The sequence below is a fragment of the Mixophyes fleayi genome, chromosome 8, assembly GCF_038048845.1.
Source record: "Mixophyes fleayi isolate aMixFle1 chromosome 8, aMixFle1.hap1, whole genome shotgun sequence".
NCBI lineage: Eukaryota > Metazoa > Chordata > Amphibia > Anura > Limnodynastidae > Mixophyes > Mixophyes fleayi.
Window position 1 is genome coordinate 138882106 of NC_134409.1, and position 14463 is coordinate 138896568.

The following is a 14463-nucleotide window of genomic DNA, read 5'->3' on the forward strand; positions in this document are numbered from 1 at the left end:
TAATTCTGTATTCTACATTGTACCTGTAATTCTGTATTCTACATTGTACCTGTAATTCTGTATTCTACATTGTACCTGTAATTCTGTATTCTGCATTGTACCTGTAATTCTGTATTCTACATTGTACCTGTAATTCTGTATTCTACATTGTACCTGTAATTCTGTATTCTACATTGTACCTGTAATTCTGTATTCTACATTGTACTGTAATTCTGTATTCTGCATTGTACCTGTAATTCTGTATTCTACATTGTACCTGTAATTCTGTATTCTACATTGTACCGTAATTCTGTATTCTGCATTATACCTGTAATTCTGTATTCTACATTGTACCTGTAATTCTGTATTCTGCATTGTACCTGTAATTCTGTATTCTACATTGTACCTGTAATTCTGTATTCTGCATTGTACCTGTAATTCTGTATTCTGCATTGTACCTGTAATTCTGTATTCTGCATTGTACCTGTAATTCTGTATTCTGCATTGTACCTGTAATTCTGTATTCTACATTATACCTGTAATTCTGTATTCTGCATTGTACCTGTAATTCTGCATTCTGCATTGTACCTGTAATTCTGTATTCTACATTGTACTGTAATTCTGTATTCTGCATTGTACCTGTAATTCTGTATTCTACATTGTACCTGTAATTCTGTATTCTACATTGTACTGTAATTCTGTATTCTGCATTGTACCTGTAATTCTGTATTCTACATTTTACCTGTAATTCTGCATTCTGCATTGTACCTGTAATTCTGTATTCTACATTGTACCGTAACTCTGTATTCTGCATTGTACCTGTAATTCTGTATTCTACATTGTACCTGTAATTCTGTATTCTACATTGTAACTGTAATTCTATATTCTACATTGTAACTGTAATTCTATATTCTCCATTGTACCTGTAATTCTGTATTCTACATGGTACCTGTAATTCTGTATTCTGCATTGTACCTGTAATTCTGTATTCTGCATTGTACCTGTAATTCTGTATTCTGCATTGTACCTGTAATTCTGCATTCTATATTGTACCTGTAATTCTGTATTCTACATTATACCTGTAATTCTGTATTCTGCATTGTACCTGTAATTCTGCATTCTGCATTGTACCTGTAATTCTGTATTCTACATTGTACTGTAATTCTGTATTCTGCATTGTACCTGTAATTCTGTATTCTACATTGTACCTGTAATTCTGTATTCTACATTGTACTGTAATTCTGTATTCTGCATTGTACCTGTAATTCTGTATTCTACATTGTACCTGTAATTCTGCATTCTGCATTGTACCTGTAATTCTGCATTCTACATTGTACCGTAATTCTGTATTCTGCATTGTACCTGTAATTCTGTATTCTACATTGTACCTGTAATTCTGTATTCTACATTGTACCTGTAATTCTGTATTCTACATTGTAACTGTAATTCTATATTCTACATTGTACCTGTAATTCTGTATTCTACATTGTACCTGTAATTCTGTATTCTACATTGTACCTGTAATTCTGTATTCTACATTGTACCTGTAATTCTGCATTCTACATTGTACCGTAATTCTGTATTCTGCATTGTACCTGTAATTCTGTATTCTACATTGTACCTGTAATTCTGTATTCTACATTGTACCTGTAATTCTGTATTCTACATTGTAACTGTAATTCTATATTCTACATTGTACCTGTAATTCTGTATTCTACTATGTACCTGTAATTCTGTATTCTACATTGTACCTGTAATTATGCATTCTACATTGTACCTGTAATTATGCATTCTACATTGTACCTGTAATTCTGTATTCTACATTGTACTGTAATTCTGTATTCTGCATTGTACCTGTAATTCTGTATTCTACATTGTACCTGTAATTCTGTATTCTACATTGTACCTGTAATTATGCATTCTACATTGTACCTGTAATACTGTATTCTACATTGTAACTGTAATTCTGTATTCTACATTGTACCTGTAATTCTGTATTCTACATTGTACCTGTAATTCTGTATTCTACATTGTAACTGTAATTCTGCATTCTACATTGTACCTGTAATTCTATATTCTACATTGTACCTGTAATTCTGTATTCTACATTGTACCTGTAATTCTATATTCTACATTGTACCTGTAATTCTGTATTCTACATTGTACCTGTAATTCTGTATTCTACATTGTACCTGTAATTCTGCATTCTACATTGTAACTGTAATTCTGCATTCTACATTGTACCGTAATTCTGTATTCTACATTGTACCTGTAATTCTGTATTCTACATTGTACCTGTAATTCTGTATTCTGCATTGTACCTGTAATTCTGTATTCTACATTGTACCTGTAATTCTGTATTCTACATTGTACCTGTAATTCTGTATTCTACATTGTACTGTAATTCTGTATTCTACATTGTACCTGTAATTCTGTATTCTACATTGTACCTGTAATTCTGTATTCTACATTGTACCTGTAATTCTGTATTCTGCATTGTACCTGTAATTCTGTTTTCTACATTGTACCTGTAATTCTGTATTCTACATTGTACTGTAATTCTGTATTCTACATTGTACCTGTAATTCTGTATTCTACATTGTACCTGTAATTCTGTATTCTGCATTGTACCTGTAATTCTGTATTCTGCATTGTACCTGTAATTCTGTATTCTACATTGTACTGTAATTCTGTATTCTACATTGTACCTGTAATTCTGTATTCTGCATTGTACCTGTAATTCTGTATTCTACATTGTACCTGTAATTCTGTATTCTACATTGTACCTGTATTTCTGCATTCTACATTGTACATGTAATTCTGCATTCTACATTGTACCTGTAATTCTGCATTCTACATTGTACCTGTAATTCTGTATTCTACCTGTAATTCTGCATTCTACATTGTACCTGTAATTCTGTATTCTGCATTGTACCTTTAATTCTGTATTCTGCATTGTACCTGTAATTCTGTATTCTACATTGTACCTGTAATTCTGTATTCTACATTGTACCTGTAATTCTGTATTCTACATTGTACCTGTAATTCTGTATTCTGTATTCTACATTGTACCTGTAATTCTGTGTTCTGCATTGTACCTGTAATTCTGTTTTTTACATTGTACCGTAATTCTGTATTCTACATTGTACCTGTAATTCTGTATTCTACATTGTACCTGTAATTCTGTATTCTACATTGTACCGTAATTCTGTATTCTACATTGTACCTGTAATTCTGTATTCTACATTGTACCTGTAATTCTGTATTCTACATTGTACCTGTAATTCTGTATTCTACATTGTACCTGTAATTCTGTATTCTGCATTGTACCTGTAATTCTGTATTCTACATTGTACCTGTAATTCTGTATTCTGCATTGTACCTGTAATTCTGCATTCTACATTGTACCTGTAATTCTGTATTCTACATTGTACCTGTAATTCTGTATTCTACATTGTACCTGTAATTCTGTATTCTACATTGTACCGTAATTCTGTATTCTACATTGTACCTGTAATTTTGTATTCTACATTGTACCTGTAATTCTGCAAATTACATTGTACCTGTAATTCTCTATTCTACATTGTACCTGTAATTCTGTATTCTGCATTGTACCTGTAATTCTGTATTCTACATTGTACCTGTAATTCTGCATTCTACATTGTACCTGTAATTCTGCATTCTACATTGTACCTGTAATTCTGTATTCTGCATTGTACCTGTAATTCTGTATTCTACATTGTACCTGTAATTCTGCATTCTACATTGTATCTGTAATTCTGTATTCTGCATTGTACCTGTAATTCTGCATTCTACATTGTACCTGTAATTCTGTATTCTGCATTGTACCTGTAATTCTGCATTCTACATTGTATCTGTAATTCTGCATTCTGCATTGTACCTGTAATTCTGCATTCTACATTGTATCTGTAATTCTGCATTCTACATTGTACCTGTAATTCTGCATTCTGCATTGTGAATGTTACATTTAAAAACACATACTTACCTTTAGGTTCTTCGGTCGCCGGTAGTTGAGTGGGCATTTCTATGCCTGGAATTACAAAATTTAAATGTTCCTGAATCATACACCTATGATCGTTAATTATTGTCATGGACATTAAACAGCTTAATGATGCATTCATTCACTTCTCATTTTATTTACCTGTATCTGGCTTATCACATGGTAGAGCAAATACTTGAACTTCACATAAACTGAGATATTCTTCCCGACCTGGGATAATCACAGATACATATTGTCCCTCCAGCCCATGGCAGTTAACGGACAGAGTTTTTCCCTGATCGATGCTGGTAATAACAGCACACCTGGAATAGAGATTTATATGTCATATAACAGTCACCTCTTAATTACTAAATCATTTTATAAAATACATGATATAAACACTTGTGAAATATATCCTTATTTTGAGCTCAGTAATAGTCACTGCTTTATTATGTCACTGGTGTCATATGACTCATTTTAAATATGTATTATCATGGAATTCAGAAATAACATTGAAGGTAAAATTCTTTTGAACACTAATCATTGTGCAAGCAACTTAATTTGCTCCTATGTATTGTACAAAATAATATACACACTATATACCCTAGGGTGCAAGTAGTCACTTTGTTTCATATAGAGGTGTGTGCTCATTCATGTATTTTGATCTCAGACATCCATGGCCCCTATATAAGCCATACTGTGGCTCCAGGCCTGTAAAGGTGAACAGAAGTTCTCAGTGACGTCTACTTATTATAGTAGGGTAACACTACTACCTGTATATTAGAGAATTGACATTAACAGATATAAATGTAAACATCTGTAAAGTGTAATAACGTCAAAATTCATAACAAACCCTTATCTGTAATATGAACACAATTAATTCCTATTACATTCATATATAAGTTTCACGAAGCTCATTCTTAATTCACAAGCTATCTGTGAGGTGCTAGAGCGGTAGTTGTGCGCTGTTGTTCATAATTGTGGGATGGAAAATTGATTCAGTCAAATTTCAGCAATTTATGATTTACAAATCAATTTGTGAATCGGTCCAGATTTCCCCCAAACTTACTGCATAATGTACCCCCCCCCCACCCCGGATAGTAGTCACTTCAGGGGGGGTACATAAGAGTGCAGAGGGGAGCACCAGATGTCTGCCCTCCTCACCCAGATTATGGACAGTCAAGTCACCCCTAATTCATTGGTCATGTTGCTCTGCTCTCCAGTGAAATCTCTCACCAAACATAGCGACAAGCTGGTACAACATGTCTGTGCGGCAACGTGTATACAGATAGCCAAGGAGTGGAAGTCTACCCACCCATGGGCCTCCAGAGGGTTGTTTCACGGGTTTGGTACATAGTTTCAGTGGAATATATCACAAGCCTTGTTCTGGACAGGGACTCACAATTATATAGAGCAGGGGTTGGCAGACGTAGCATGCATGCCAAGCTCCTCAGCTGCCTCACTAATGCAGCCGACGATGACCGAAACTGAGCTGCTGCTCAAATGCATTTCAGCCATCTTTGGGTTGTAGGAGACATTCGTGCAAGAAGACGTGTGTGCACTGACTCCAAAGGTAAGTATGGGGCACACTATGATTTGGGGGTACAACTATGGGGATATAACCTTGTGAAATACTTTCAATCGGGGGGCAACTATGTGACATACTATGAATTGGGGAGACAACTGTGTGGCATACTATGAATTCAAGGCACATATATGTGGCATATTAATTGGGGGCAATACTCTGTGACTTAATATGAACTGGGTGCACTATTGTTGTATAATATGTATTGGGAGCAATGCTATGAATTGGGGGCACAACTTTGTGGCATAATTAAGATTGGGGGCACAACTATGTGGCATAAAATGAATTGGGAGCATTACTGTGGCATAATGTTATCATGATTTTGGCATGGTAAAATAAGAAATAATTAAGTATATATATGTATATATATATATATATATATATATATATATATATATATATATGTGTGTGTGTGTGTTTATATATATTGTAGCAAAGATGTCTATTTGCCCCACAGCTCTCCTGCATAGGGACAGGTGATGTCCGGGGAACTATGCAACGGAAAGAGTTAATTCCCACACAGTCTTTCCCATAGTACACAAACACACAGCTGGGCCATATGTGTGCTATTGATTTATTGTCTGTGATTGGTTTGCAGGGTTTGGCTGGGGATCAAAAGACTGAGTTGTTCATTCTATGTTGGTGACTGATGCTGGAAGAGCTGGCCGGTCAGTAGAGAGCTGGACTGTGTTTAGCTTAGCATTAGGGTCACCAGGAGGAGTAAACAATGTGGCATTGATTACTGGTGTCATCCTGACTAAGTATTGTTCTTTATTGTGAGGCAAACATTAAAGCACCGTTTGATTTGAAGCTGTCTGAGTCTGACGTCTGCTGGGTGTCAGTGCCAGAAGTACTACAAGCGGTGCCAGAAGTGCTACAAGAAGGCCGCGATTGTTATAATATACACATAGTAGTCGAAGAGGAAATTTAGTAGCGGCGGTATGGAAAATGTAAGTGAATGGAATTTTATAGTTTTACAATCAAAGCAGTAGAAGAACTGGTGTATGGATTACCACAGTATGCACTTCAAACAAAATATATATACATATATATATATATACACACACACACAACTGGCAAACCTGGGCTTAAAGAGATTTTTGCCAGCGCACTGGTAGAGAAAGACTGCCACCCCTGCCATAGAGTGTGGGACCCTTGGCACACTTTCCACCGTCCTTCATTACCTGGCACTCAATAAGCCATATCCAAAATTCTTTTCACCTTTTCTGTATTGCCGGCTGGTGGTCGCGCATGATGCGCTACCTTCCTGATGCTCATTCATTTCTTTTCTGCTTTTCTTTTCTTCCTTGCCCTTCTGCTCTGCCCCCCCCCTCCACACACACACTTTTCCTACCTTCCGTTTCCTCCACAATTATAAAAACCCAACAACATGCAGCTTGTCAGGGTTCAATATTTTGCCCTTCCATGCAGTATTTTTTTTGTCATAACTTCAGTGAGATTTTGGGGTGCTCATAATTCTTACAAGCAAATAACCTAGGCAGCCCTGGCTTTATCATATCTGTTCAGATCTAATGCTATGTACAGCTTTCCTTGTAGCTTTGAAATATCACTGTAATTGATAGTGGCTGCCTTTATATCTCTTCTATAACATTGTAACACATGCTGTTGATGAAAATAAAGAGATTAAAAAAATAAAAAAGAATGCAGAGGAGGGGGAGGCGGGTTCCTAGGCAGCAGGAAATGCTCCCTACGTGCGCGCCTGCTCCTTGCGCTGAAACAATGGTTGTGAACACAAAGTCATGATATGATATGTAACCTATTGATTCTCTCAAATAAATGTACAAGATGCCCGTGTTGGTCTGCTCGTCTGTAAGGATGTGGGTGAGTCTGTATGGCATCATGTTAAAGACTTTATATATGAAGTAGTTTTCTGTTACAGTGTTTCCAATAAAAGCACTCAATGAGCAAGCACTCATCATGTATATGTCTACTGCCGCCACCTATGTGCAGAGACAAGCAGTACACCGCAAATCCGGGAGCCCAATTAGTGCAGTGGAATGTTGGCTGTACACACAGATGGTTGTCATAGTAACTATATATTTATGCCACTCTTAAATGCCAAATTGGTAGCCTAATTTGCTTTGCTCATGGGCAGCTTTAGTAGTGTTCAGCTTTCTGGGCTATAAATAATCACAGCTTCTGAGGAGGTGGAATAACAAGGAGAGGTTCACTAAACAATCTAGTTACTGAATATTCTACAGCACTATTACCTTGGATTACTTTTTATTTCCTTAGAGTTTCCCACACGGATCTCTGCTCCTTTATTTCTGGAGCCACAACAATCACCTCGGATTGTAACAGCTATAGAGACTATCTTCATTGTCGATCTCAGGTCCAAAGTCCACCAAGGTTCTAAGTCATTGTTTGTATGTGTGCACTTTGCATAGTGGTTTTCCAGAGAACCGTCAATTGCTCTTTCAGCTGGACAACTGCTTGAATAATCACTGGACTGAGAGGCATTACCTTGCTGAGCCACATTGGGAGCTGAAACATGGATATTAAACACAATTGGATGTTTATTCTTGCTTAAAAAGTCAACAGTATAGAACAGTATGAAGAGAAAGGGAATGTTTAACTCTAAAAATGTACAAATTTCCTACTCTTAATCCAGTACACGGTCAATAAATTGCAGTTAAAAAAGATTTTTAATGTGAATTAAGTGTACATGACATTTGCTTAGAATCTCATTTTAGTGCTAAGACTTATTTTATTGTTTTGTATCTCTTACATTGAACGGGAGACAAAGATTTTATGTTGGTTGGTATACTCTTAAATTACTTACAGATTGCCTGCTGTAAACAAAGAACAAATAAACCATTTTTCATATTGGATCCCTAATTATCTATTTCACCACATACGATCTGTCCATGTTCGTCCAAGTTGAACGTCAGTTCATTCAATGTCTGAACCAGGTGAGTATAACTATTTCAGCTCACTTATTACTACTATGGTAGGAGTTCGGCAGTTCCCTGAACAGGGCACACTGGTGACAACCGCACTGTATCGGCACAGTGCCACAGGTGTTCCTGGTGGTTGCCCAATATCTGGCAACTAGGACAAGTGAATGTAATTACTTTAAAATTATTCTTGGCTTCTTCAATACGAATCTCCTTTACTAAAGTATCTATGTAACTTCTGTTCTCTCTTTCTAGTCTATGAGAAATTGCTTTTCAGTATAATTTAATGTTCCTGTTTTTTAAATATCATATATTTATTTTAACCTTTCTCAGTTTCCATGAGTGTATACTCAAAGAGGAAAACACATACTCAGTTAAGTTATTAATGGGGTATAATATACAGGAATATTGATGAAGCAGTTGCAATGTTTGTTGTAGGATCATATTCTACACCGGGAACTGGGGCATTTAGCTGCACCCCAGGTTACACTTTATATAATATAATATAACATTGGAACACTTCCACAGCTAAACTGTTAAATTGTATATTGTAATAACAATTATTTCAATTATTTTTCCAGAACAAAAGTATCAAGATTTCCAATTATATTTTTTATATAAAAAAATCAAAATAGACTTTACCTCCATGGTTGGAATTGTGGTGCATTTGACTTGTATCCCATGTTTCATTTTCTGTGGTAAATAAACAAAGGAAGGTTATGCACGTTATACAGATTGCTGAAATGAAAGAGCAGTTATATTTGTTTGCAAGTACAAGAAAAACATAAAGAATCAGCATCCCATACATACAGCTAATGGAAATGTAATAAATATATATAACATGCTGCAGCATACAGATAAGTGGATACTAGCAATACTACTGTCAATGTAGCAAAAGTGGTGGAGGGGCAAATGTGAAATGTGCAGACAGATTTAGAGTTGAGAGGGGTGAGTCCTAGTTCAACTCTAAATTGCAGTGTTAAAATAAAACTGTTCAGTATTTGTCTGCTACATGTAAAAGCAGGCAGTATTTTGCAATAAATAAATCAATTTTCATCCCTTGCATTGTACATGACTCGCCAAGGAGTCAGTTTGCAGGTTTTGCTTTGTTCCTCAAGGCTTTTATTTACTATATATTTTGCAATGTGCATGCTATTTTTTTCTATCTGATTTGTAAGCAGCAGTTTTCAGGTAACCCCATATGATTTATATAGTACAAAGTACACTAATCTATTGTTCTTTCCATAATTGGTTTGTGTACATCAGTTTGTTTTAAAAACTAAAAATTATCTAGACAAGAATAATGTGGTGAGATAAATGTTATCTTCATATTATGCATTGAGACATATTTAGTCCTGTCCCCTCCCTTCACTCGTCTATTAAATGCAGATTCTTGTTGACACTATCTGAAATAAAGCTGGATGAAGGGAGGAATAATGTTTGTATCTACTCAAAAAAGTTATAGTCCCCCTACAGTTTGTTACATAATGTAATAGATTGTGACTAATTCTTCTTTATAAACATACAGATAGTTGGCACTATTTACAAAGTCATGGAATCTAGATGTGAAATTCAGTTAACTCCCACAAAATTCCCATGTTTATAAAGAATTGCTCTGTTCCTTACTTGATGTATTCTCGGGCACGCCAAACACTTGTACTTCACACAAGGACAGGGATACATTCTTCCCTGGTACAGCAATAGTCAGCAGACGTCCCGGCATACCCTGGCAGGTAAAAGAGTACGTCTCCCCGAGACCCATTGAAGAGACACTTCCACAGCTATAAATCAATGTGCAAACAAGTTGGAAAAAATAAGAGGAAGTAAAATTAACTTATGCAGAACAAGAAGGCTTGTTATCTACTATGTGCTTAATGTCCATTTATTTATAGGGACCATTGTACCGACAATATATAATATGAATTTATATATGGTAATTCAATAAATTCATTGGCTTTTAATTTTAAAATAGATATATGCTATTTTTTTATTTTTTTCACATGTATAATGTAAGTATTAGGAGTTAGTGTTATCAGCATTATTTTCCAATAGACAACAACAATAAAGAATGTTATTGACAGGAAAAATCATCCCAAATTCCACGGGCCTGATCCATTAGGGCACATATCTGCTGATTGTGAGCGTATAGTGTGCAGAATCACTCTGCGCATGCCCCGATCAGATACGGCCGTGAAAAAGAGAGGTACGAACGCGTATGCAAGCAATGTTTGTGCAGCAGTGAGCGCAAGGAGCCCTTACTACAACTTCCAACTTTGGGGAGTGCAGTGGGCAGGGAAGGGGCGGTTAGCCACCCTCAATGTAAGAATGGGGCGCGCCAAACTGGAGTGCACACAGCCACGTCCATATGAAGCTGTACGGCTGTGATCGTTACTTAATTTTCTACCGTATCTCTTGCACCAGCTCTGGGACTAGTCTAAGCCCCGATCAGTAATGGTGACAGCCTCGTATACATCCTGTAACATGATTTTGCAATCAGGAGCAACTGTAAAATGTATTTGTGAGTTCAGTAGACATTAACAACGTTCAAATAAATGTATTTCATGGGAAAAAAAACCTAATCCCCCAAATGTTTTATCATTAATGCCTTTATTATTACCAGGTGCCATTCATTCTATATTTTTTTATTTTCCTGTGCGTTCTTTTGAGAATGTATAACCCACATAGGTATTGGACATATCCTGCAGTGTCTTGTGTAGGAGAGCACAGCAGACCTACATCCAAATTCAACAGTTCACGTATCTTGAGATCCGCTCCTTGATGTATTCAGGGATCCGGAACTCAAGGACACGTGTGTAAAATACAGAGCACGAGTTGTGCTCATAATGCGTGCCCTAATATATCAGGCCCCATGTGGTTATGTTTGTATGTCATCGATATACCTGGGATTGTCTCTCCAATCTTCTTTGTTTCCTATGTGAATTTCAGCTCCGTTGAGATCCTGGGCACAGCAATCTCTTCTGTTTGTAACAGCCACAGAGAAGATAATGTGGTTTGAGCGTAAATCTAATGTCCACCATGGTTCATATTCCACTTCAGTTGAGGCACATTTAGAGGATATTTGACCATCTGTTGTATAGTTTGCTGCTCTCTCTTTGGTGCTGGACTGAGAAGCTTTTCCACTCTGTGCCACATTGTACGCTAAAGCATAATATTTAATATGTTATCAATCTATTAATAAATATCCACAATATACACTATAATGACTTAAAATTGTGGATAGGAACAGAATAAACAACATAATTTTTAAAATTGTATCAAATGTTCTAATTGTTGAGATTATCAAAAAAAATATACAAAAGTGCAAATATTTCATGCTTAAGTTTTTTTTTACTTTTTAGCTTATTTTGCACCCTCACCATTGGAATTATTATATTCCACATAATTTAATTCAATGCTTATGGAGTTCTTACAAGTCCAGTTTATAATAAAATAATTTATAAAGATGTGTTATTATTTTTTTCTGCTGCTTAATGACTGAAATATAATGTTACTATTCATCAGTTTCTTTAGTTCTGTCTTTTTTTTTGCAGTGAATGAGTCAGATCTAAGGAACTGACAGCTTTCATCATATTTTTAGAACAAGTTAACCCGTGCATGATACTCATGCATTCTAGTCAAATCAAGCTACTTAAGGTGTTAAAAAGGTTCTTGTCATGCATTTGGGCCATAGCCCAGGCCTCCTCAGGGGAAGAGCGTTACTTCCCGACGCAAGTGCCCTTTTTTAATGTGGTTTTGTCCACATGTCACCACCTCATCATTCTTCTCCATCACCTCATCCTTCATCTTCATCGCCACATCTATCCAGATGTCTATCCAGACACAGGGATCTCTCTCAGCGGTCCTGAGTATCACACTCCTCTTGCTCTGTCACCCCCGGCAACCACCAACCACTCCCAACTGTCACCCCCGGCAACCACCAACCTCTCCCAACTGTCACTTCTCCTTCAAGAAATATATATATATATTTTTTTTAAATCTTTATAAACACTTTTAACAATTAACAAATTAAATTAACAAATTAAAAACATCTTAGTATACCAAATTTCAGCCCTTTCTGAGTTTTTTTCCACACACACTAAGAATTTAGTAGGTCAGTGTATAACTCCCCCCAGCAGGTGGCGCTGCAGCTTGGGTATTTTTTTTTTCCACACACAGACACATGCCACTAGGCTTTTATATAGTAGATAAGGGATAAGAATGAAATTTGAAGCTACATTGAAAACAAGACAGGAATGTACAATGACATGGTAGGTGAGAGGACCCTGTTTGCCACAGTCTACTATCTAAAGGCTGCTATTTGTTCAAGATAATGGATGGCTGGACTTTTATGTCAGACATTTATGTTATATCTTAAAAATGCAACACATGCTGTATTTCCTCCATAATGCACCAGAAAATGTAACAATACCACTTTGCAAATCTTCTTACAGTCAGTTGTGGACTAAATAAAAAAGGATGGCCTTATAATACAGACATGGATTGTGAAGCAAACATTGTTCATGTTTATCCTGTAGAACTGCAGACAATGACCTGTCAGCTAAAGGTGCCCATAAAGCTATGAGATGTTATTTATATCGCACCATTCTTTGTTAATAGAATGACCAAGGTGTCACCAGCATTTTCATGTATAAAGGAACCTTAAGCATTACCTGCAGTTGACCGTTTTTGAATGACTTTTATTTCAGTCTCCCAAAGGTCTGTAATATAAACAAAAATAAGTCATACTACTAAATGCTTAAATGGAAATCAAAATATATTTATGCAGAATATTAATCTTAATTTGATTTATTTTTATATTTTATGCTTAACATACAAGTATAAGTTATTCAGTAAATTGCTTTTATATTTTTACCTATATTTGAGTCATTTGTGATGCTCTTGGATATGACACAGCTCTGCTTTCTGCGTTGGATACAGTTATGTCCAGAAAGCAGCTTTGTATCTTATCCCAAGGATTTTAGTTTAAGTCAACACAAGGCATGTACACACATCGCCCAACATTTAAACATAGTCATTTTGTATAAAGACTGTGTTCATGGCATGATGGGGTGGAATCGTGTCACACTGGGGGACATGATTCGTCTTAGCACCCTGGGTCACGTCCGGTTAAGTTCCCGGTGTCATGCCTAGCACTATTGTAGCACAAGGCCACAGTCAACTCCTTTCCCCCCCTGACACACATGCATTGCCCTGAGCTCCAGTAACATGTAGGTTAATGCACTTCTTACTGTAAATTATACATACAGAATTACCATATACAGGAGTTTCTATGCATATTAACATTACTTATGTAATTATTTAAAATATGTGCTAGTATTATAACATCTAAAGTCGGAAAATATATAATACTGTACTCCTGGGAGCCTATATGTTACACTGTACCTATTTGGTTACTAAAGGCCACCGTACTTCCACGTTTCAAGCAATTATCTTAATTTATTTGATTTCATTTAATTTATTCATTTAATTTATCAGTTCACTTTTTTTATATAATAATGCCACTCTGTCTTCATTCATATAGCTTAATTATTTATGGTATTCTCATACCTCACATTGTGAATTACACTCCCTATCAATGTTATATTTTGAACACTGTGCACCCTACTGTAAATTATATGGATATTTGGAGTAATCAAAAAGTTTGTGACCCTATTAAATGCACGAGGCTTTAGGCCCATACATTTTATATAGGGCACAGAAATAATTGCTGACTTCTAATATCCATAATCAGTTACAGAAGGAGGTGAGTTATTAATATAAGACGCACATTTTCTTAATGAACACTGAAATCATAACATCAGAACTATTTATACATATATTACTTACAGAAGTTTGTTATATTAAATGTTATATACAAATATTAACAGCACCTGTGCATTATAGTATAATGATAAAATAAATAAAAAATATATATATTATATTTAAATACTCACTTCCTATATCAGGAATTGTCTCTACTG

The 14463-nt window shown here is 35.8% G+C and overlaps 1 protein-coding gene across 2 annotated transcripts in view; it reads right to left on the reverse strand.

Annotated features, from left to right (window-relative positions):
- The window catches only part of LOC142099864 (uncharacterized), a 45285-nt gene that overhangs the window by 26929 nt on the left and 3893 nt on the right, over nucleotides 1–14463 (reverse strand). For both annotated transcript variants that reach the window (XM_075183786.1, XM_075183785.1), the window contains exons 4-11: nucleotides 14437–14463; nucleotides 13153–13200; nucleotides 11383–11641; nucleotides 10109–10263; nucleotides 9125–9175; nucleotides 7796–8069; nucleotides 4142–4302; nucleotides 3986–4030 (exon numbers count right to left, since the gene is read on the reverse strand). The exon at nucleotides 14437–14463 is cut by the window's right edge and continues 12 nt beyond it. In XM_075183786.1, coding sequence (XP_075039887.1) covers nucleotides 3986–4030; nucleotides 4142–4302; nucleotides 7796–8069; nucleotides 9125–9175; nucleotides 10109–10263; nucleotides 11383–11641; nucleotides 13153–13200; nucleotides 14437–14463 — 1020 coding nt within the window. The remainder of the gene's footprint in view (nucleotides 1–3985; nucleotides 4031–4141; nucleotides 4303–7795; nucleotides 8070–9124; nucleotides 9176–10108; nucleotides 10264–11382; nucleotides 11642–13152; nucleotides 13201–14436) is intronic.